The sequence below is a fragment of the Oryctolagus cuniculus genome, chromosome 4, assembly GCF_051225735.1.
Source record: "Oryctolagus cuniculus isolate XC-2025 breed Fujian yellow rabbit chromosome 4, ASM5122573v1, whole genome shotgun sequence".
Taxonomy (NCBI): Eukaryota; Metazoa; Chordata; class Mammalia; order Lagomorpha; family Leporidae; genus Oryctolagus; species Oryctolagus cuniculus.
Window position 1 is genome coordinate 150,005,706 of NC_142870.1, and position 24,894 is coordinate 150,030,599.

General features: G+C 39.3%; 1 protein-coding gene across 4 annotated transcripts in view; it reads right to left on the bottom strand.

Annotated features, from left to right (window-relative positions):
• Positions 1–24,894, bottom strand: part of ATP2C1 (ATPase secretory pathway Ca2+ transporting 1) — a 136,900-nt gene that overhangs the window by 82,500 nt on the left and 29,506 nt on the right. Inside the window, exon 2 of one of the 4 annotated variants that reach the window (XM_017346719.3) lies at positions 24,628–24,813. The exons of the other annotated variants lie outside the window; for them this stretch is intronic. Coding sequence (XP_017202208.1) covers positions 24,628–24,633 — 6 coding nt within the window. The 5' untranslated portion in view covers positions 24,634–24,813. The remainder of the gene's footprint in view (positions 1–24,627; positions 24,814–24,894) is intronic. 4 annotated transcript variants of the gene reach the window in all.

Here is a 24,894-nt window from a genome sequence, read left to right on the forward strand (position 1 = left end):
GTGGGTTCAACCAGCTGAGGATCAAAAATATTTGAAAACATAAAATGCATGTAGGGACTTTTTTTTCTTGTCACTATTCCCTAAGCAATACAGTATACAACTATACACACACACACATACACACATACACAGAGCATTTCTGTCATATTAGGTATTATAAGTAATAATCAAGGGATGATTTAAAGTATATGGGAGGATATGCATAGGTCATACACAAATACAACCTTTTTTCTAAAAAGGACTTGAGCATCTGTGGATTCTGGTATTTGGGGAGGTATCAGAACCAATCCCCAATAGATACCTGAGAACATAACTGAAAAACAGGGACTCAGACACTTTTACCCTAATATTGCAGCATTTTTCACAACAGCCAAAAGTGGAAACCAAGTGTCCATCTATAGATGAATTTTTTTTAAAAAGTGGTATACTTACATACAATGGAATATTTCAGTCATAAGAAGGAATGGCATTTTGATACATGCACAAAATGGATAAACAATCAAAACATCATGCTAAGTGAAATGAGGAAGACAAAAAAGGACAAACATCAAACTCAAGTTTAGGAGAAGCTACAGCAGGCAAATTCATAGAGACAGAGCTCTGGCCATTCAGGCCATTTGGGGAGTGACCCAGTGGATGGAAGACAACTCCCTCTCTCTCCCCTTCTCTGTAACTCTGCCTTTCAAATAAGCAAATAAATCTGAAAAAGACAAGGAAGGAAGGAAGGAAGGAAGGAAGGAAGGAAGGAAGGAAGGAAGGAAGGAAGGAAGGAAGGAAGGAAGGAAGGAAGGAAGGAAGGAAGGAAGGAAGGAAGGAAGGAAGGAAGGAAGGAAGGAAGGAAGGAAGGAAGGAAGGAAGGAAGGAAGGAAGGAAGGAAGGAAGGAAGGAAGGAAGGAAGGAAGGAAGGAAGGAAGGAAGGAAAGGAAGGAAGGAAGGAAGGAAGGAAGGAAGGAAGGAAGGAAGGAAGGAAGGAAGGAAGGAAGGAAGGAAGGAAGGAAGGAAGGAAAGGAAGGAAGGAAAGGAAGGAAGGAAGGAAGGAAGGAAGGAAGGAAGGAAGGAAGGAAGGAAGGAAGGAAGGAAGGAAGGAAGGAAGGAAGGAGAGAGAGAGAGAAAGAAAGAAAGAAAGAAAGGAAGGAAGGAAGGAAGGAAGGAAGGAAGGAAGGAAGGAAGGAAGGAAGGAAGGAAATTAAGCCCAAATTCAGAAGGAAAGAAATAAAGATAAGAGCAAAAATAAGTGAAATAGGGGAAAAAAAGGCAACAACAACAAAACTGAGTAGGTTTTTGGAAAAATATAAACAAAATTAGAAACCCTTACAAAGAAAAAACAAGGGACTCAAAAAAATAAAATCTGAAATGAAAAAGACAGTACACCTGATGACACAAAAATGAAAAGGATCATAACAGACTATCAACAATTACATGCCAATAAGTTGGATCATCTGGAAAAATTGAGTACATATCCTACCAAGACTAAATCATAAAGAAACAGAAAGTCTAGGCAGATCTATAATTAATATGCAGATTGATTCAGTTATCAAAACATCTCCCAATATAAGAAAGCACAGGACCAGATGATTTTCTTAAATTCTAGCCAAAAATTAAAAAGGAGGAAATACTTCCAAATTTATTTTATGAGGCCAGCATTACCCTAATACCAAAGGCAGACAAAGACATTGCAAGAAAACTACAAGTCAGAATCTCTGTTGAGTACAGATGCAAAACTCCTCAACAAAATACTAGCAAACTGAGGCCAACATGGTGCCACAACAGGTTAATCTGCCACCTACAACACTGGTATCCTATATTAGCACTGGTTGGAATCCCTGCTTCTCCCCTTCCAATCCAGCTCCATGCTAATGTGCCTGGGAAAGCAGTAAAAGGTGGCTCAAGTCCTTGGTCCCAGAAGTTTCTGGCTTCTGATTTTGGATCGGCCCGGCTCCAGTCGTTTTGGCCGTTTGAATGGTGAACCAGCAGGTGGATGATGGATCTCTCTCTTTCTCTGTTTCTTCCCTCCTTCTCTAACTCTACCTTTCAAATAAATAAATAAATCTTTAAAAACAAAAATCTCAACTGATACAGAAAAAGCATGACAAAATTCAACCCCTTTTCATAACACAAACTCTCAACAAAGGAATAGAACAAAAGTAGTTCAAATTAATAGAGGTCATATATGACAGGCCACAGTTAATATTACTCTCAATGGTAAAAAAAAAAATGAAATATTTCCCTGTAAGATTAGGAACAAGGTAAGGGTGCCCAATGATTACTTCCATCCAACATAGTACTCAAATTCCTAGCCAGAATTAAGATTCTATTTAAATATTCCTAAAGTTGTACATATGAAATGTGCATTCATTAAATAAAAGCTTTTAAAAAAATATGTAAAAAGTGTCAGAACCAAAAAATAAGTCCAGTGAAGCGGTAGGATACAAAATCAATATAACAGTCAGTAATGTTTCTACACACTAACAAACTATCTGAAAAGGAAATTAGGGGGATTGGGGTTGGCACTGAGGCGTACCAGGTAAGGCCACCGCCTGCAGTGCCGGCATCCCATATGGGTGCCAGTTCAAGACCTGGCTGCTTCACTTCTGATCCAGCTCTCTGCTATGGCCTGGGAAAGCAATGGAAGATGGCCCAAGTCCTTGGGCCCCTGTGCCCACATGGGAGACCTGCAAGAAACATCCTGGCTCCTGGCTTCAGATTGGTGCAGCTCCGGCCATTGCAGTCAACTGGGGAGTGAACCAACACTCACTCACTCTCTCTCTGCCTCTCCTTCTCCCTCTGTGTAACTCTTTCAAATAAATAAATAAATCTTTAAAAAAAAATGAACTATGGACTTGAATAGACATTCTTCTAAAGATACATAAACAGCCAGTAAGCAAATGGAAAGATCCTCAGCATCATTAGTCATCAGGGAAAAGCAAACCAAAACCACAATGAGGTATTACCTCAGACCTGTAAGATCTGCTATTACTAAAACAGATATCTAACAACAACTGTTGGCAAGGAGGTGAAGAAACTGGAATTCCTGTACACTGTGAATGAGAATGAAAAACAGTACAGCTACTATGGGAAAAAGTATGGTGGTTCCTCAAAAAAATTTTAAACACAACTATCATATACTCCAGCAAACCCATTTTTGGGTATTTATGCTCAAAAAATAACACTAATATCTTCAGGAACCAGCATTCACAACCCAGGTGTGAAAACAACCTACCTGTCCATCAACAGATAAAAAAATGTGGTTGTTCATCAACAGATAAAGAAAATGTGTCGACACATACAATGGAATCCTATCCAGCCTTAAAAAAGAAGGAAATTCTGCAAAATGTCAAAATGTAAGAGATGAGAACACTAAGTAAGCCAGCTACACAAAAAAAAATTCAACATGATTTCACTCACATGTGATCTCTAAAGTAGTCAAATCTGAAAAATCAAGAACCTGAATGATGGTTATGGGGGCTGACGGAAAAGGAAAACAGGAAGTTACTAGTCAACCGGCATCGAGTTTTATTCAAAATGAAGCTCCACAACACTGTCCCCACAGCCAACAATAATGCACACTTAAAAATTTGGAAGATCTCTCTCTCTGCCTCTCCTTCTCTCTGTGTGTAACTCTGACTTTCAAATAAATAAATAAATCTTTTTAAAAAATTTGGAGGGTAGATTTCATGTTACATATTCTTAACACAAAAAAAGAAAATGTTTTTTAAAAGTATTTTAGTAAATGAAGAAATATTTTCATCTAATCCCAGGTTTTAGTAATCTTTTAAAATATCCAAGTAAAAGAAAAGCATTTTAAATTTTTAGCAAAGTGCCTCTTTAAGTAAGATTCAAAAATAGACTATGGAATTCAATCCCAACTGTTGTCTACTGAATCCAACTGGTTTCCCACTAAAACCAAAGTCTGACATAAAATAAGCAAAAGAAACCAAGGAAGCTCAAATAATTTGATGTTTAAAAAAAATGCCATTTACTTAGTAGTTAAGTTTCTTCTTTGTAAAATCCACGTTTCAATATTTTGTTTCTGCCAACTAATGACCATTCCTGCTTCAAGGACACAAATCAGGAAAATGAATTCAAAATAACTAATCTGCTTTTTGCCCTTTGTTTCTGCTTTGTTCTGCCTTTCTGTCTATAAAAACTCATTAGAACCTTAAAAACCCCAGCACCATCAGCCCCTTTGGGTTTTGCGTCTCGTGGAGCCCCAATCCAGGCCACTTTGACTGGAGGTCTTTGACTTAAATAAATCTTGCTTTAAAAAAACAAAAACAAAAACAAAAACAAAAAAAAAAACCTTATTTTATGAAATGCTGCCCAAATCTAGAATTGAAAATAAGCCCATTAAGATCTCTGAATTGTAATATCATCCTTTGTCATTAAGTTTGCTTTTTATGTCCTAATAATTCTCCTATTACATAAAAAGGCGGCTAATCCCCTGTCATTATCAAGATACATAATTCATTTATTTATTGACAACTGAATTTGCACTGATTCAGAATACTCAGGTGGCTGGTTCCATATACAATCTCAAAACCACACTACTGTAGTCTCCATGGAGAAGGTCTACCACCCAGTTCCTCTGTCTGAAATGCCTGCAGCACATTTTCACAGCTAAGAAGGATCAGGCTTTCTGACCTGTACAACGCATACCCTACTAAGCGTTTGGGCCTCACTCCTTCTATGACCTTTTAATGAAGTCTTTTAATGAAATGAAATCTTTCAGCAACCCTCAACCAACAACTCACCCCTATGGCTAAATACCCAGTTTAGCTCCAACAGCCCCTCCAAACACCATAAACTCAATGGCAACAAGAACTGCAGGTCATTCAAACCAACACTGACCCTGCCATACCTGCCAGAGAATTGGAGTCCAATAACTGTTCATCAAAAGGATAAGTGAAAATCTAAACTAACCAACCAAATTTTTTCCTCAACTACTGTAGCTAAATATGTCAGTAAATAAAAACTATTTTGCTAGAATTGAGAATGAATTAATTCCAATTAGTTCATACTTAAACCTTTTGTTTCCTGATCTACTCAGGGAAGAGGGGCCTTCTGGTACTCAAATAACAATGCATCAAAGAAGATTCAGTGATTAACTGCCTTCACTTAATGCTCCATTTGTTCTGTATTCTAACAACGGCAGAATATTTGGATGGTTTTCACACTGATGAATAACTGGACTTCTACTGAAATCCACATTCAAAGTATACCCTGGGTAAGAGAAGTAGAAGGTCAAAGAAAAGGATGATCAAAATAGTGGAGCAAGTCACTCATTCCTACACAACTACTTCCAAAACAAATAGTTTATATCACTTCATCAGTAATTTATATCATCCATGTTTTTAATTCCTTGCTTCAACTTCCAATCCTCTTATTAAAGTGTAATTTTTAAAAACCCAAAGTGATAAACAAAATGGTCAAAAGTAATTCTGTACAACTCAGTAATGTGAATGAAATTAAGTTGTTAAAACTATATGGTTCTAGCCTTAACTCTAAAGAAAACGTCTAGCTATGAAAATTTCATAAGATGCTTTCATTTAAAAACATGCACTGCAATTCGGGACATGCTCAAGCTGACTTACCTCAAACGGTAGAGTTAGAAACATACCAGGGGATTCCAATTCAATCCCATCAAGGTGGCATGTACCAATGCCATCTCACTAGTCCCAGTGATCAATTTCTGTTCACAATTGATCATAATGATAGGACTAAGAAACAAAGGGATCACAGAAACAAAAATTGTGTCTGCAAATACTAGCTGATAGCATAAAAAAGGGAGAGAATGATCCAACATGGGAAGTGAGATACACAGCAGACCCATAGAATGGCAGATGTCCTAAACAGCACTCTGGCCTCAGAATCAGCCCTTAAGGCATGCGGATCCGGCTGAAAAGCCCATGAGACTATTTCAGGCATGGAAAGCCAAGACACTCTAGGGAAAAAAAAAACCTAAATGAAAGATCTCTGCGAGTGAGATCCCAGTGGAAAGAATGGGTCAAAGAAGGAGGTACCTTTCTCTGAAGAGAGGAGAGAACTTCCACTTTGACCATGGCCTTGTCTAAATATGATCAGAGTCAGTAAACTCAGGGGGCTTCCATAGCCTTGGCAGCTCATGACAAGAGCCTAGGGTGATTACTGATGCCATAAACAAGAGTGTCAATTTGTTAAGTCAACAACAGGAGTCACTGTGCACTTACTCCTCATGTAGGATCTTTGTCCTTAGTGTGCTGTACATTGAGATTTAATGCTATAACGAATACTCAAACAGTATTTTTCACTTTATGTTTCTGTGTGGGAGCAAACTGTTGAAATCTTTACTTAATGTATGCTAAACTGATCTTCTGTATATAAAGAGAAACGAAAATGAATCTTGATGTGAATGGAAGGGGAGAGGGAGTGGGAAAGGGGAGGGTTGTGGGTGGGAGGGACGTTATGGGGGGGAAGCCATTGTAATCCATAAGCTGTACTTTGGAAATTTATATTCATTAAATAAAAGTTTGAAAGCAAAAAAAAAAAAAAAAATGCACTATTTATCCTTAATCAATCTATAAGAAATAGTGTTTTCACTATTTTGAAGCTTTGAGTTAGAAAGTCTAAAAATACCAATTTAGCATGCTAGCAGTTTATAAATACTAATAGTTTATAAATGTTAACACAGTGGCAGGAAGAGGAGGGGATGAGGGAAAGTAGATTGATGTTTTTCAGCTGCTGACCACCAGTATTGAATGCTTTACTTTATTACTTCATGTAACCCTCAGAAAATACTTTGAAAGAGGCATTATCACTTTTTCTATTTTATGGATGAGAAAATTAAAGATTAAAGAAGTTACAGGGCAGGCGTTTGATCTAGCAGTTAAGACATCGCTTAGCACGCCTCTGTTCCACGTAGGAGTACCTGGGGAATCTACTCCTGGCACTAGCTCCTGACTCCAGTTTCCTGTTAATGTGCAACCTAGGAGACAGATTGCTCAGGTAGTTGGGTTCCTGCCACCCACGCAGAAAAGTTGGATGGGGTTGCTGGCTTCTGCCTTCCCCAGAATTTGGGGAGTGAACGAGCATATGGGAGCCCTCTGTTTGTCTCTCAAGTTAATTAAATTTTTTAAATATTAAAGAATTTAATTTTCCCAAAAGAATTAACAAAACTATTAATGGTATAGCAAAGAACTCTAAAAGCCCTTCCCTAACTATCACACTATATTTAAATTATTTAAATTAATGAAGTAATCCAAAAACTTCAAAGGAAATCAAGTTCAGAGGACTAATCTTAGTACAGGGGCACTAGATCTAAGAACAAAGCTTCTTTATAACAAAAGCAAATTTGCCACAAAGAAGCTTTTTAGCACCTTACACTCCCTCTTGCCCCAATACGCACACCGAAAAGATCACGGATATGGGAGAAGAGTTTTGAAATTTTTGAAAACACTGAGCACTTTATCCCAGTATGTGGGATAACACTATTAAGATCATAGAGTCTTCTGTTACAAAAGATGTTTTATAAATTCTGTCACTTGAGTACAATGAAAACACAGCCAACCAGGGAAAATTTGAGCCAGCAGTATTAGTAACTCAAGACCACTAGGTATAGTACTAAGCTTTATCCTATTTAATATTTTATCAGCATCATGGATAAACACCTTAATAACACACCGATACAAGATGCCCTCAACTCAAGGGTAGAAAGGAGAAGCCACCTTTCCTCATAATTGAAACAAAATTCAAATGGGCTTATCAGGCCGAACCAACTAGGTAGCATCAATCAGTAAACCACCACTCCCGCAATTACAAAAGCACTCATATATACTTACTAGAGAGAAAACTGGAAACCCACTAATCAAAAACCAACTAAAGGACCAGATGCTAAGGCTCTAGAATAATTCACAGAAACATGTGGATAGCTTGACCTCATAAAACTACTCTCAGTAAAACCTTACTGCTAAAAAGGTTCATCCTGAACTGCCCTAGGTCAGATTCAAGTCCAGAAGAGTAATGAGCCCACAACACAAGCACACCTTGAGGAGTCTATGTTCAGCTTGGGTATCATTAGAGCATGCTCAAAGCATGGCATGCCACGGAGACATTTCTGAAAATTAAGTCCCAAGGAGATTGGTGGAAGAAGTCAGGAGTATTTGGCCTAAAGAATCACGAAGGGTAGGGCCTGACCCATTTACTGAACATCAATAAAGATCTCTAAATAAAGAGAATATGACAGGCACCTTCAAACATCTTAAGAATTGGTAAACCACATCATCTCCTTGTGGACAGGACCAGCATCAACAGATGTTTCCAATCACCAAAGCTTTTCTGGGAGAGAACGTAAGGGTAATTCAAAGTTTGTGAGAAATGTGTATTATCTTTTAACTGGATTTTTCTTAACTTTTTGAAGTCCCCTTATACTGATGCCATTTTTATATAGGGTAGAAAATTGGTCCTCTGTAGCACTAAAGAGCCTAGGAATGGTCTGGCAAAGTATAAGGGGGTCTCACTGCCTCCTTATTGCCTGTGGCACTCAGGTTTCTGACCATGAATTAGTAACCTCTACCAAGGGAGATACTGTGTAATGGCTACCTTCTACACTGAACCTTAAATTCCAGAGATTGGGCCCAGGGAACCATGGCATACTCTGGCTCCAGTGTAGACCAACACTTAAATATTGCTCATTTGATGAATTAAAAGCCAATACAATCACAACTCTTAAAGATAAGTCATTGGGGCCAGCGCTGTGGCATAGCAGGTAAAGCCGTGCTGCCTGAAGTGCCAGCATCCCTATGGGTGCCAGTTCGAGTCCCAGATGCTCCACTTCTGATCCAGCTCTCTGCTATGGCCTGGGAAAGTAGAAGATGAACCAAATCCCTGGGCCTCTGCACCCACGTGGGAGACCCAAAAGAAGCTCCTAGCTCCAGATCGGCGTGGTTTTCACTGTTGCAGCCAATTAGGGAGCGAACCAGCGGATGGAAGACCTCTCTCTCTGCCTCTCCTTCTCTCTGTATAATTCTGACTTTCAAATAAATAAATAAATCTTTTTAAAAAATAAATCACAGGGCCAGTACTATGGCATAGCAAATAAAATCCCATTTGGGCACCAGTTCGAGTCCCAGCTGCTCCACTTCCGATCCAGATCCCTACTAATGTGCCTGGAAGATGGCACAAGTGCTTGGGCCCCTGCACCCACATGGGAGACTGGATGAAGCTCCAAGCTTCAGATCAGCCCTGCTCTGGTTGTTGTGGCTATTTGGGGAGCGAACTAGCAGACAGATCTCTCTCTTGTCTCTCTGTGTTACTCTTTCAAATAAATAAATAAATCTTTTTTTAAAAAAAAAAGCTAAATCATATTTTTCTCTTATATTTACAATGCTTAGGAATAAAACAAAAGATCTAAATGCTATTAAATGTTTGTACCCAAGAGCTAATTCTAATCCATTTTCAGTAGAGCAACACAAATCACCAAGAAATCCATTTACCTCTGAAGACCAACGGGGATTATACACAAAATAATCAAGAGACAGTAAAAAAAAAAAAAAAAAAAACAAATCTCTCAGTCTTAAAGAATAGTGCTTTAATTATACTAAGTCATTTTTAATGGTTTTTTTTTTTTTTGAAAAATGAGAACTTGTTTTTTAATAAAGTAATAAAAAAGGGTTTAATGAAATTCCCAGTCTTTCATTCCAGGAGAAACCTCTGTTAACAGTTTCTCTGTACACTGCCAGCCATTTTCTATGCAGATATGTATCTAAGTATGTTTGGTTTTGGTTTTAATTACAAACAGAACCACAAAATAACTACATGTTGCTTTATTCACCCAACACATCTTGGACTCTTTCTATGTCACCACACATTGTGATATGCCTCATTCCTTTCAGAGGTTCACACAGCACTTTATCAACGTTAACCAACTCTGATGAAATGTAGGCTGGTCTCCACCACTTGCTACTACCGGTGTTGCTGCAGTTAACAACCTTGTACCAACCTCTTTGTGCAAGCACAAATACAGGACACATTCATGGAAGTGAAATCACTGAGTATGGTTTTTAATCTGATAGCTACCATTGAATTGAACACTAAAGGAACTGTGTCAAATGAAATTTCCAATAGTCAGCAGCTGCAATGTAGACAAGATTAGGTATCACCCTACTTTCTCATCTTTGCCAACCTGATAAGTAGAAAATTCTTATTTTCTTTTAATTAGCATTTCTTCATTAATGAAATTGAACACCTTATCATATATCTTTTGGCCACCTGCAGTCTTTTTCTGAGAACTGCCTGTTCATGTTCTTTTGTCTTTTTTCCCTGCAAGTTATTAGCTATTTCATATACTCTGAGATTTAAAAAAGTCTTCTGTAGCAGAACAGTCCTTTATTATTTGTTTCAAGTGTTTGCCTCTTTGTTTTTGCAATCTGCCTACTGATTTTTCTCTCAATCTTTACCACTACTGTTTTGAATTTTCACTTCATGCTTAGTTTTTTAAAAAGCCTTCAGTGTGGGGCTGACACAGTGACACAGTGGGTAAAGCTGCCGCCTGTAGTACCACCATCCCATATGGGCACCCAAGTCCCGGCTACTCCACTTCTTCTATCTATCTCCCTGCTAATGTGCCTGGGAAAGCAGCAGAGGATGGCCCAAATACTTGGGCCTCTGTGCCCATGTGGGAGGCCTGGATAAAGCTCCTGGCTCTAGCCTGGCTGCTGTAGCCATCTGGGGACTGAACCAGCAGACAGAAGATATCTATCTACCTAGCTACCTACCTACCCACCCCACCCTACCCTACCCTACCCTACCCTACCTTACCCTACCCTCCCTCCCTCCCTCCCTCCCTCTCTCTCTGCCTTTCAAATAAGTAACATAAACCTGTTAAAAAAAAAAAAAAAAAAAAAGCTTTGGTAATTCCAGTTTTACATTTTTCAAAAACCATAGCTAGCTATACCTATAACATGTATTGAAAAATCCATTTCTTCCTCCACTCTTTTAGGAGGAGGGTGTAAGGGAAGTCTAAGATAAGACTAACATAAGCTTTTAAATCCATTTTGTATGGTTCCCTTTGAAAAAGGTGATATTCAAATACTCATAAAGATCTTATGTTTGTACCTACATAAAAATATATCCTCAAATTAAAAGACAAACTCTATGCAATAACTAAGAAAATCCCAAGTGTCTTTTTTACAAAATGGACAAATTGATTCTAAAATACATATGGAAATGCAACAGATCCAGAACAAAGCATCTTGAAATTTAAAAACATTTTTAAAAAGAAATAAAGAAAAAGAAAATGTGGGTTCTCATTTGCCACAGAGTTTTGAAACTTACTACAAAAGCTATGGTAGGGATAAAGGCAGGTAAAGCCACCACCTGCAGTGCCAGCATCCCATATGGGTGCCAGTTCAAGTCCTGGCTGCTCCACTTCCAATCCAGCTCTCTGCTATGGTATGGGAAAGCAGTAGAAGATGGCCCAAGTCCTTGGGCCCCTGCACCCTCATGGAAAGACCTGGAGGAAGCTCCTGGCTTCAGATAGGCACAGCTCCAGCCATTGCAGTCCACTGGGGAGTGAACCAGTGGCTAGAAGACCTATCTCTCTTTCTCTCTGCCTCTCCTTCTTTCTCTGTGTAACTCTTTCAAATAAAAAAATAAAAAATAAAAAATAAAAAAGCTATGATAACCAAATAGTGTGGTGCTGGCTACAGCATAAACTTATAGACCAATGGAATGCAGCTAAGAGTGTAGAAATAAATCTGTAACTCATGATCAATTGATTTCTAACATGACAACTCCATGGAGAAAAAAATAATCTTCTTAACCAATGACGCTGCTATACCTAGATATTCCATGCAAAAGAATGAAGGCTAGACCCTTACCTCACACCATTCACAAAAATTAACTCAATGTATCCAGGGAGAGAACTAAACTATAAACTATAAACTAAACTATAAAATTCTTAGAAGTAATCCTTGTCACCTCAAATCAGGCAATGGTTTCCTAAACATAACACCTAAAGACAAACAACACAACAAAAATACAGATGTGCTTACCACAATTTTGAAAGCTTGTGATACAAAAGATACAGACAAATCATAGAATGGAACAAGTACTTGCAAATCATTATCTCTCATAAGGGTCTTATTGATGTAACAAACACTCTCATATAAGTTTTTGTTTGCTAGTATAAGTACAGTTATAGAATGCATTCCTATCTTGTATCCAGAATATATACAAATAATTCCTACAATTTTTTTAAAAAAGTATCAAAATGGTCTATTCGAATAGACATTTCTCCAAAGATACACAAATGGCTAATGAGTACCTTAAAAGATACTTGATATTAGTCATTAAAGAAATGAAAATTGAAACTACAATGTGAAACCAACTTCACATTGTAAGAAACCTCTAGTACAGCAATTTGGAAAAAAAAGTTTGGGAGATGAATGATGTGGGGAAATTTATTGGAATCATTATACAGCACATGGAAATGAAAGTGATTCAGCCACTGTGGCAATTCCTCCACACACTAAACAGAGAAGTACTGTATGACCAGCACTTCCATTCCTGAGCAAACTACCAAAGAGCTGAACAGATGTTCACAAAACATGTACATGAATATTCACAGCACTACCATTTATAATTGTCCAAAAGCAGAAACAACACCAATGTCCATCAACTGATGAATATACACAAAATGTGGTATACCCTTACAATGGAATTATTCAACTATAAGAAGACTTAGTCTTAATACATGCTAAAACATAGATGTACCTTGAAAACGTTATGCTAAAGTGAAAGAAGCCAGACACAAAAAGTTACATATTATATAATTCCATTTATATGTAATGTCCAAAATCATGGACACAAAAAGCAAGTCAGTAGATGCCAGAGGCTAAGGAGGTGGAAGAACAGAAGTGACAGCTAATGTGCAAGGAGTTTCTTTTAGAGATGATTAAAATGTTCTGAAATTAGCTCAGTATATGGCTTTGCGAATATGCTAAAGGCCACTAAATTGTACCTTTAAAATGTTGAAATTTCATGGCATATGAATTATAAGCCCCCCCTTCCAAAAAAGTCAAGGACAGGGTCTGCAAAATAACTTACTTATGATTTATCACAGCAATAAGGAAATTAGTGCTTGCCTTATTGGTAACTCAAAAACTACCTCCAGAACAAAGATTTAGTTGGTGGACAGATTTTAAGCACCAACAGTTACAGGACCAAAGCTGATTTAAATTCCCAAGTGTAGATGCAGAAATGAAAGCTGTAACTAAGAAACCAAAAAAGCACACCCAAGAGGTGGACTGCCAAAGCCCAGCTCCCTTCAAATTAACTGCTAACACACAAACAATAGTAAGTATATATAACTTGAAGCAAATTCAGTCCTTTTAAGAACAGATCTTCATTACAGATAAATAGAAGGAATATGGTCAACATTACTACAAAAAATTAAGAAATAATTTAAATCAAACAAGATGTTGGATGAATCTAAAACAATACAAGCAGTAACAAACAAAGATAACTGTATTACAAATGAGTAGTACAACCATACAGAAGTACATAGGGAACAAAAAAAAAGCCAAGTTACTTGAAAAATAGAATATATCTATTAATATAAAGCTAAAGACAAACATCGTACTCCAGTTTAAAAATGGTTTCTCACAGGGGGACGAGTTAGCAATTCTGAAAGTACTTTAGTATGCATGCACTACAATTGAACAAGTCACAGTCAATACACTAGGGATAAGAACCAATTTTTCCACCTTTGTAAAAGGAAAAGTAATAACAAGAAAAGGGACAAAGCTTGAAGAGGGAAAAAGACTAGAATGAATCTTGTGGTAGAAGACAGGAACTGGCAGAACCAGTATGCATTCACAGTCTTAATTATTTATAAGAGGGAAGGAAATAAAAGTGTGTGTGCATGCATGTTACTATACGTACGCTGCTAGCTCTATGTACTGAGAAGACCACGAAGCAATGACATCCAAAAAGCATCAAGCATACTTGACACCAAGATCTTGGTTTCTACTTACTGTTCTCCAACAAAATTAACCCAGCTCCTTTGGAAAAATGGCTAATTTCATGGCTGGTATAAGCAGGAAAAGTAACAAGATGCATTATGAATATCTTGTGGTACCAAAGAAGTAAACTGGTACTCACAAAATGTGAAAGCACTCTAAAAAGGACAGAGCAGCAAATACAAAAGTGCTTTCAACAACCAAAACTAGCAGAATTTAAGCAGTAAGATAATATTAGATTTAACCTGTAAAGTAAAATAAATATCCATGAATTCATGTAACCGCTTGGATAATTAGTAAATGAAGGAGAGTACTTCCTTAACAGTAAAATTCCAATTATTAAGTGCAGTAGGAATGAGGATAATAGAAAACCATCACTAAACTCACTCCACAGTTCTAACTGCTGCCAGCAAAAACCAACAGACAGAAAAATTGCCATGGGGATGGCATTTGACCTAGCCTTCAAAATGCCATTTGGGACACCCATATGCCATATCAGAGTGCCTTGGTTTGAGCCACAGCTCCATTCCTGATTCCATCTTCCTGCTAATGTACAACCTGTGAGGTAGCAAATGATGGCTCAAGCAGTTGGGTCCCTGCCACCAAAGTAGGAAACCTGGAATTTCAGCTCCTTGTCTCAGCCTGGGCCAGGCCTATTGCAGAATTTGAGGAGTGAGCCACTGTTCCTTGGAGATGGCATTGTAGCACAGCAGGTAAAGCCGCTGCCTGCAACAACAGCATACCATATGGGTGCCACTTCAAGTCTCAGCTGCTCCACTTCCAATCCAGCTCCCTGCCATGGCCTGGAAAAAGCAGAGGAAGACGGCCCAAGGGTTTGGGCCCCGGTTCCCAGATAGGAGAGCCGGATGAAGCTCCTGGCTCCTGAATTCAGCTTGGCTTGGCTCAGTTCTGGCCGCTATGGTCATCTGGGGAGTGAACCAGTGGATGGAAGATATCTCTCTCTCCCTCCCTCCCTGCCTCCTCCTCTCTGAAACTCTGCTTTTCAAATAAATAAATAAATCCTTAAAAAAAAAAATCCTTGAGGACAACATGCTACAGGTTAAGCCACCACCACCTGCAACGCCTACATCCCATATGGGTGCCTGTTGAACCCCAGCTGCTCCTCTTCCAATCCAGCTCCCTGCTAATAAGCCTGGGAAAGCAAGAGAACATGGACCAAGTGCTTGAGCCCTGCATCCATATAGAAGATCCAGATGGAGTTCCAGACTCCTGGCTTCAGCCTGGCCCAACCTCACTGTTGCAACCATTTGGGGAATGAACCAGAGGATGCAAGATCTCTCTCTCCCCCTCTCTGTCACTCTGCCTTTCAAATAAACAAACAAACTTTGGGAACAGAAAAAATGGCCCTACTCCATTAGACATAACACTTTTCATGAAATCTCTGCTACTGTACTAACTGTACTAACAAGTGGTAGAATCTCTCCTGCCTTCTAGTACATCCACATGACCAATTACATTCATTTCATAAAGCAGTTAACGGGTAAGATTAATTTTACAGGCAATGGCAAATCAAGCCTTTATGAAGGCAAAGACAATTGCTGTATCACCCTTCACACGCTAAATATATTTCGTCTACAAAGACAATGAAGCAACATAAACCTTTAAAAGCAGTTTATACTTGGATAAAATTTAGTGTCATTGAATCCTATAGGTTTAAAGGTTTAAGGTGAATAAGAATTTCTTCTTTTTTTTTAAGATTTTATTTATTTGAGAGGTAGAACTAGAGAGAAAGAGAGGGAGAAACAGAAAGGTCTTCCATCTGCTGGTTCACGGTACAAATAGCTGCAAAGAGCTGGGTGGATCCAAAGCCAGGAGCCAGCAGCTTCCTCCAGGTCTCCCATGTGGGTGCAGGGGCCCAAGGACTTGGGCCATCTTCTACTGCTTTCCCAGGCCACAGGCAGAGAGATGGATTGGAAGAGGAGCAGCCAGGACACAAACTGGTACTCATATAGGAAGCCAGAGCTGTAGGCAGAGGCATAGCCTACTACACCACAGCACTGGCCCTGCAAATGAGAATTTCTTTGCTACTTATGCCACTATATACACATTATTTCCCACTTTAAATGGTTTTTCTCAAAAGCTAATTTTTCTAACTATTTAATAGTATATTTAAATAATCTTAGTTTAATATGAAAAACAGGAAGAATGCTACCTCTAAATTATATCTGCAATTAGCAAACATTAATAAGAGTCTACTAAACAGTTCACTAAATTCAAGCACCATTACCTATGTCAATCCCATCAAACAGATGGGGAAATAAAGATATGGCAAAACTGAACTGTTTTTTTTCCTAAAAGGAAAGAGACGGCACCTAAGGATTTCCAGTGGCTCCCTAAAATGAGAACATCACACAACTATATAGGTATAGAGAGACATTACACACTTTGCCATTGACTGGAATGCATCTTGAAGGGGAGGGTGCTAGAAATGGCACTTTCCCAGTACCAGTGAAAGAACTGGTGGTAACACTGACATTTTGCTTGACAAGCAAAAAAAAAAAAAAGAGCCACTTAACAAAGACCCTAATAAATAAATGCAAGGAAGAAGTCTTACTTCAGGGAATATGCTTACAATTTTATAAATGGATAAAAAGGAAAAGGGCATTACAGACACGGGAGGTCTGGCATTTTCCAAAAGAAACAATTCAAACACTTCAATCTTGACTCTGAAGACCAATAAAATTAGTTACAAACAGTTCTGAAAGCAACAGAAAATATTTAAAACTTATTTACAGGCTACACAGCAAAATTAAGGGTCTAATGTCATTGACTAAAGTAGAATCAAAATCATAATTGGATAAAAACATGAGAAAAGCATTAATAAAAAGCTACCGTTAAGTTTCCTGGGTAGCCCTTCATTTCTCAGAAAAATACATGAAGTCTTGAGATTAGAAGTGAAAAGGACAGTGACCAAAAAACAATATCCCCATATCTAATTTATCAAGTAAGGTAAGATAAATTAGCATTTGCTAATTGGCTCTTTTTTTTTCTAAGATATATTTATTTATTTTGAAAGTCAGAGTTACACAGAGAGAGGAGAGACAGAGAGAGAGAGAGACGGAGAGAGACAGAGAGAGAGAGAGAGAGAGAGACAGAGAGAGAGAGAGAGAAGTGTCTTTCATCTTCTGGTTCACTCCCCAGTTGGCAGCAACGGCCTGAGCTGCGTTGATCCGAAGCCAGGAGCTTCTTCCAGGTCTCCCACGTAGGTGCAGGGGCCCAAGGACTTGGGCCATCTTCTACTGCCTTCCCAGGCCATAGCAGAGAGCTAGATGAGAAGTGGAGCAGCCAGGTCTCAAACCTGTGCCCATATGGGATGCCGGCGCTTCAGGCCAGGGCATTAACCCACTGCGCCACAGGGCCGGCCCTGCCAATTGGCTCTTTCACACCGGTCATTTGTACACATGTGGCTCTATTTAATCCTACAAAACTGAGACATTGCCAAGATCAGCCCTTTATAAGAAAGCCAGAGGGGCCTGTGTTGCAGAATAGCAGGTAAAGCTGTCACCTGCAATGTTGGCAGCCCATGTGGGTGCCAGTTCCTGTCCACACTGCTCCATTTTCAATCCAGCTCCCTCCTAATGTGCCTGGGAAAGCAGAAGAGGAAAATGGCCCAAGTTTTTGGGTCTAGGCCACCCATGTGCAAGATCAGATGAAGCTCTTGGTTTCGACCCAGCCGTGGCTACTGCAGCCATCTGGGGAGTGAACCAACAGATGGAAGATTTTCTCTCTCTCGCTCTCTCTGTAAATCTTTAAAAATAATAAAAGTGAGAAAGAGCATTTAGCCTAATGGTTAAAATGGCTGTGCCCCATATTTGAGCATGTGGGCTCAAGACCCAGCTCTAGCTCTTGATTCTAGTTTCCTGAATAAATTTTTGAGAGGCAGCTCAAGTAGTTTGGTTCCTGCCATCCATGTGGGAGACCTAGACTGAGTTTCCCAGCTGGCTGCTTTGATACAGCCCAGCTCCAGCCTTTGCAGGCATTTGTTTGGTGAACCAGATGATGGGGACTCTCTCTGCTTCTCAAATACTTTTCTAATTAAAATAAAACAAAATAGAAATCAAGGCTTAGAATAGTTAACTTCCCTGCGTTTGGCCAGAACAGTTTCTCGATCTTACCACCACTGACAGTTGGGACCAGATAATTCTTTGGGGAACAGGGGCTAGCTTGTATATTGTAGAATGCTTCCCACCATCTCCTGTCTCTACCCAATGAATGTCAGTAGCATTACCCCCAGATGTCAATCAAAAATGTCTCTAGATGTTGTCAATCAATTCCAGGTAAGAACCACTGAATTAGAGTGAGAAAGCCAGTATGTTCATTCAATCAACAATAGGCAGACGTCTAACTCTGTTCAAGCTGAGTAAGGAACAGCCTATGGGTCTCTGGTCACAAGAGTTCACTTGAACTCTGGACTTCCAACCCAACTGATTTAAAACCTCTCCACACACAGCCTTATGAGACTCACACCATGACTGGCTGACCTTCCATATACCCACCTAGAACAGTACCAAAACAGCTCACTTCTCTACAGTGTCACCTCCATTCAGTCATCTGACTCACCTTCACCTTCATACCCTGTTAGCTAGTCACAGGAATAAAACATCTTTCTTACCCATCTCTACTCTCCACTCCCATCATTCTAATATACACAAACCTATCTCCCTCAATTTTCTTCTAACAGAAGAAATCAATCTCTCTAAGTCCATCTTGTAAATTAAGGGTATACGTTAGGGTTTTAACAGGACATGGCTCCTGCAGGCATGCAGAGGGTTAAATCCCAAGGTCATAGGCCAATGGTACTGGGTGGAAATTTAATCTGATTGTGGTGTCTAGGAGACCAGTAGGTGGGCCTAGTGGGAGGTCCTTTCTAAAAAAGACTACCTTGCTAAATTCCTATAATTCCTCTAGGGAGACACAAGTTTAGGTTAGCATATTTATGAAATGACCAAATGTCAACCCATATGGCCTTATTTAAGTACTAAAAATTAACAGATAATAAATAATTCCAATTCACATATCTCTAATGCCTATAGGAAAAAAAAAAGAATGCAATGGAATTAGACAACCAGTTTACAAACTTGTTAAGGTAATGCTTCTAACTTCTGTGGATATTGTCCCTCTGTCCACAACCTATGATAGCCTCTAAACATTTCAAATTTTTTCTTAGTATATTACAAGTTTCACCAAGGTAATCTAATTCAACACAATTTGAGTGATTTACTCATAATTCTAAGAATTATACCTTTGGCAATAACACCTTAAAGCTTGAAATCAGACAATATATTTTAAAATGGAAATACATACTGGTCCTATAATTGAAGAGAAAATACATCAACTTAGTCACTTTGTTTTGAGAAATTCTTTTCTGTATAAAATGACAGTAATATTAGAGTTCAGGGACTAGCATGTGGTAAGCAGGTAACATACCACTTGGAATGCCCAAGTCCCAAATCAAAGTCCTGGGTACTCCATTTCCAATTCACCTTTCTGCTAATGCACTTGGGAAGGCAGCAGATGATGGTCCAACTGCTTGGACCCCTGCCCTGATGTGGGAGACCCATGTGTGGTGTCTGGTGTGAATCAGCCCAGACCCAACCACTGTAGCTTTTTAAGAAGTGAACCAGTGAATACCTCTCTCTCCCCTGCACACACGCTTTCAAAATAAATTTTAAAAAAGAAAAAAACCAGAACTCAGGGAGCCAGCATTGTGGTATAGCAGGTAAAGCCACCGCCTGTGATTCCATCATCTCTTACAGGTACAGGTTCAGGTCCCGGTTGCTCCACTTCCAATCCAGCTCCCTGCTAATTTACATGGGAAGGCCTGAATGCTTGGGCCCCTGCACCCACATGGGAGACCAGGAGGAAGATCCTGGCTACTGGCTTTGGCCAGGTCTAGCCCTGGCAGTTAAAGCCATTTGGGGAAGATCTCTGTCTCTTTCTCTCTTTCTGTCTATAACTCTTTCAAATAAACAAATAAATCTTCCAAAATAAATAAATAAATAATTTCTTATAACACAGCAAATGTGGGAGGATCTGTTGAACTGATCTTTAAGATGTCATATGTAACAACAGTGTAATTTAAAACTCATCCGTGCTAAGTTTACCATTACCCCATGGTGTTTCCACCTTTAAAACTAAACTGAACCTTGTAAAGTTGATCACATTTCATGAAGATTCCCCCACCCACCAAAAACTTCACTCTCAGGCTCCTAGGAGCATATTCCCCAGGAAACTATTGTTTCATAATGCTTCAGTTAACAGAATTGAATTCTGCTGACATTAAATAAATGATAGAAACATTAACACAAATCAAGTATGTGGGACTCAACTGCTTCCAAATATTCTCTGCAGTACCCATCCTCCGGCTTAAATACCAGTTTATAAAATGCTGACAAATATACAACCTCTTGTTTCTAATTTTTTCAAGCATACTGATTATTTTATTGACAAAACTGTAAACAAAATAAACTACCTTCGCCACACTGATGAATATCAAATATTTTTATAGCCTGATTTCCCAGTTAAATGAATACAGTCCCAGTTAAATTAACACAATCAGGGTGTTTTTTTTTTTCCTTTTTCTTTTTCCTTATAGTTCCTCCAACTACCCTAACAGAATCTTTTCTTGAGACACTGCTAGATGATTAGCAATTTGAAATTCAATAAGAAACTATTTTAGAAAGTAAACTATAAATACAAATACTATCATTTTCAAATGCCATCTAAAGAGATTTGGGGATTCTTCTCTAGACTTATTAACTCTTCCTATAACCTTAAATTACCCAAGTTCTGAAATCCTAAACATTTTATCTCTATCCAATAGCCAAAGTAATTTTTTAAGACAGGATTAAATAAATTCATGCACATTAAATTTATATTTGCTTTTCTATGGGAAAGGCCAAATTTATTCTGAAGAATAAATCTACTACAGGGGAGGAAAAACTATCTATAAAATTCTGGCCTAATGGGGCCAGTGTTGTGGTACAGTGGATTAAGCCTGCAATGCTGGCATCCTGGTTTGAGTCTGAAGGCAGTAAAAGATGGTCCAAGTAGCTGGACCCCTTCAATCCAAGTGCAAGAGGGGGCTGAGGCTCCTGGTTTCTGGTTTGAGGCAACCCCAACCATGTGGGGAGTGAACCAGTGGATGGAAGCACTCACATGAACGCTCAATCGCTGTCTCCCCATCCCTTCCCTTCTAGATGATAGGTAACTTGGCCTTTCAAATAAATAAATCTTTAAAAATCTTTTCTATTAAGTCACCTCTTTAAACACACAAGAGGGGACCTCTCAAATATAAGAACCATTTCCACAGGCACCTCACATTCCTAAGTGCTATCTGTTTAGACTCCTGATAAACACGTAGAAAGTGCTGGGAGGCAGAAGACAAAGGGGAGGTTTGCACAGTGCTTCAAGATGCCTGCATCCCATACTTGAGAACCTGGTTTCTCCATTCTAGCCCCTGCTAACGCATCCTGGGAGGCAGCAAGCAGGGGAAGACGCAGCCACTTGTACCCCTACCACCCATCTGGGAGACCCAGATTGAGTTCCCGGTTCCTGGCTTCAGCTTGGCCCACCTTGGCTGTTGTGGGTATTTGAGGAGGATCTGGGAGAGCTCTCTCTCAAGTAAATTTAAATTAAAAAAAAAAAAAATGACTAAGATCAGTTCCTGAAATTCCAGAAAATCAGCACTTCAAATGTTTTCTAGTGCTTGATCACCAAATATTCATGAAGCACCTTGGGGTCTATGGTTTAAAAACTGGTCAAGTTTTACTACGAAAATTTAAATAAGCCCTAGGAGAAAGGTTCAGAAGAATTGACACTAAAGTGCCATTGCTGAAGGGAATCACATGGATGAATCAAGTTTCTCTTCAAACAACCACTGTAGACATGGTCACCACCTAAGGACCTTCGTGCTCCTGCTCGAGGGAGCCTGTGTCAATTCTGCACGGCCCACAGCTGGAGAGACGATTTTTCTGCGAGTCTACTTGAGGGTTCTCTTTCTCTGAGGGTTAGCAACATCAGTCAAATCACTCAAGCAAGCAAGCTGCTTGTCAGCCATTGTTCTGGCCACTTTGAGTACCCCGTACTCACCTATTCCATCAACTCTTCAAGAAGGTGCTATCCCATTCACACATGAGAAAATTAAAAAGCTGAGAAAGCTCACAAGCATAGTAACTTGTCAGATTTTCAGAACAGGAAAAAACTGCCTGGCAGAATTCACACCCAAGCCTGTCTCTTTCCTCACTGTCCCTTGGTTTCTTGGTAGAGCCCTCTTTTTATGGGCTTTAAGCACTAACACCATAGAAATCACCTCTACTTCATTCCATCCATATTTTCACAAATAACAATACAAAGAATTTTGGCCACTACTATTCCCCCTTCTGACACTCAACTGTCATTGAGTGCCATGTGGCAAACTAATATGCATCAAAACCTGGGTTAGACTATTTATGCTAGGCACTTACTGAGCACTTACTATTTGCCAGATACTGTTCTAAATGCTTGCAACAACTTTATAAGGTAGCTTCTATCGTTATCCTTGTTTTATAAAGAAGCTAATGTACAGAAAGCTTTAATAATCTGCATAAGGCCAATAATGTTAAATGAGCAACCAGCATTCCAATCACGTTGCCTGGCTCTACAACTATGCTCTTAAACTCTAGCCTTCCTCCTTCCCAAGAGAATTCACACAGGGTTTCTCATTTAATCCTCTCAGTGAGTTAAACATGATCAATTCCAATTTATACATGAGGAAACGGAGGCTCAAAAATGTCAGGCAATTTGCCTCCAGGCACACAGCTTTAAGTGGTCAATGGCAAGACTTTGATCCATTTTTGTTTCATACCTATTAATATTACACCATGTCAAAGAAGGACACAACTATAAAAAGGCAAGTGACTTCAATCTATGTATTTTAAGATGGCCACTTTGAAAATTTCTAGGCTCTATACAAGTTCTTTCAAGTGTTTAAATACGAGGGAAAAAAATGTTGTGATGGTGAGAAACTGACTAAAATGGTCTCTTGGTGGTCAAGAATAATGGGACAGAAAGAATTGGTAAACTCTTATTTGGCAGTAAAACAGGGACAGCACGCACCAATCACCTATCTCACAACCACCCCCTCCCTCCTCAGCAGATAATGGTAGTCAGCTAACTCATGCTCTTCCTGAGACATCAAGAAACAAAAGCAACAGCTACAAATCCACCTACTTCAAGGGACTCGGATCTGGCAACATTCTGAAAACAAAGGCTCACAAATGGACACTAAGTGTAAGATGTGATTTAAGATGTTAGTAACCAAAAAAAGGTGTGTAGGGATGCATTTAACAATCTGTCTCAAATGCAGAATGGATTTACCCATCTTAAATCTATCAACAGAAAGACAAAGGGGGAAAAGGCTCAAAAAAGTCATTTTTCTTACTACTAGATAAAAACATTTCTGCTTTCAAATGCTGTTTCTCAAGACCCAATTACACAGTGTAACTCCTCTGCAGTTACACACTTTAGTATTTCAGAAAATGTCTTCCACCAATTATCCATCCAGAGTGAAATTGGGCAATGTAATCAAGCCTCTCATCATATTTCCTGCATATCCCAGAAGTCTCAGACAGCAAAACAGATTACAGCATCTATAGGAAACATCTACTTTAAAATTACTAGTCCTACTTAGACAATCAAGCCTACATTCTCAACAATGGAAAAACAAATTAGAAGCAGCCAGCAAGCTCAACTGCAGCTCCTTATACTAGATTCAGATTTTAAAAACCTTAAAGGTGCAAGAAAAACTGTAATTTGCTATGTTAACATCTTACAGCTCTGTTACAAAGAAAAAAAAAAAGATGATCACAAGCAAGTCTGAAGTCAATATTAAAAAAACAGAAACGTGGTTGCTTCAGATGGGGAAAAAAATCATTAAAAAAAATAATTGGCATTGTGTATGAAAAGCACTAAATATTTTAATGAGGCCAAAGGAATCAAGTAACAGGCAAACGATAATCTAACGCGTCCACACAGTGCACCGTGGCCAAACAGGTTCCACTGTCAACCCCCTAAATGATGTTTTGAAATAGGGTGGAACTTTAAGAAAGGATATCACCTCATATGATTTCCTTACACAGAGTTGCTTTTCATGAACTGAAAAACAATGAGTTTTTGTTTCCAGAGATAAAGAAAAATGATTTTCATTTTTATAAGTGAATCCAGGCACACACATCCAGACTTGATATGCAAATATAGAGAGAAGCAGTCAACCCCCTTCCCTCCATCTCCACTTCCCCTCCGGAGAGTCCTTTCAAATGGCTTTTTCAGTATGCATAGATGTTATCTAAAATGAAAACTTCCCTTCTGTTCCCTTAGCTAAAGAAAGCAGGACTGTCTCAGGAAAACAGAATCAAGCACAGTCACCCACAGAATCTTAATCCCCAAAATACCCGCCCCCCACGTTACTAAAATAAAAGCTAGGTACCCTAGAAAAGCAAACCTCTGGACACTCCATCCGCAAAGGAAAAAAATTAAATCCCGAAGATAAAAAATAGGGGGAAAACAGGCAACTTAAAAGCAAACCACCACACCCTCAACTCCGCGTAGCAACCCGTCCGCCAGGGGCCTTTACCTTCATTTTCCATCGAAACTGCACTCGGGTTGGTGGCTACAAAGTCTTTAGTGTCAGCCACGGCCACACTGGGAGTGCAGAGAGGAGGAGGACAAGGGAGAGAAGCCCCCGGGATCCCAGGCTGTCACCCCCGCTCCCGGCCACGCGTCCCTCGGCTGCTCCCACCACCCCCAGCAGCAGCAGCATCTGCAAGAGAAACCAGGAGAAGCGGCGCTGACGGGAGCGGCCGGGGAGACCCCGCCTAGCACCGCCGCGGGGGCCCGGACC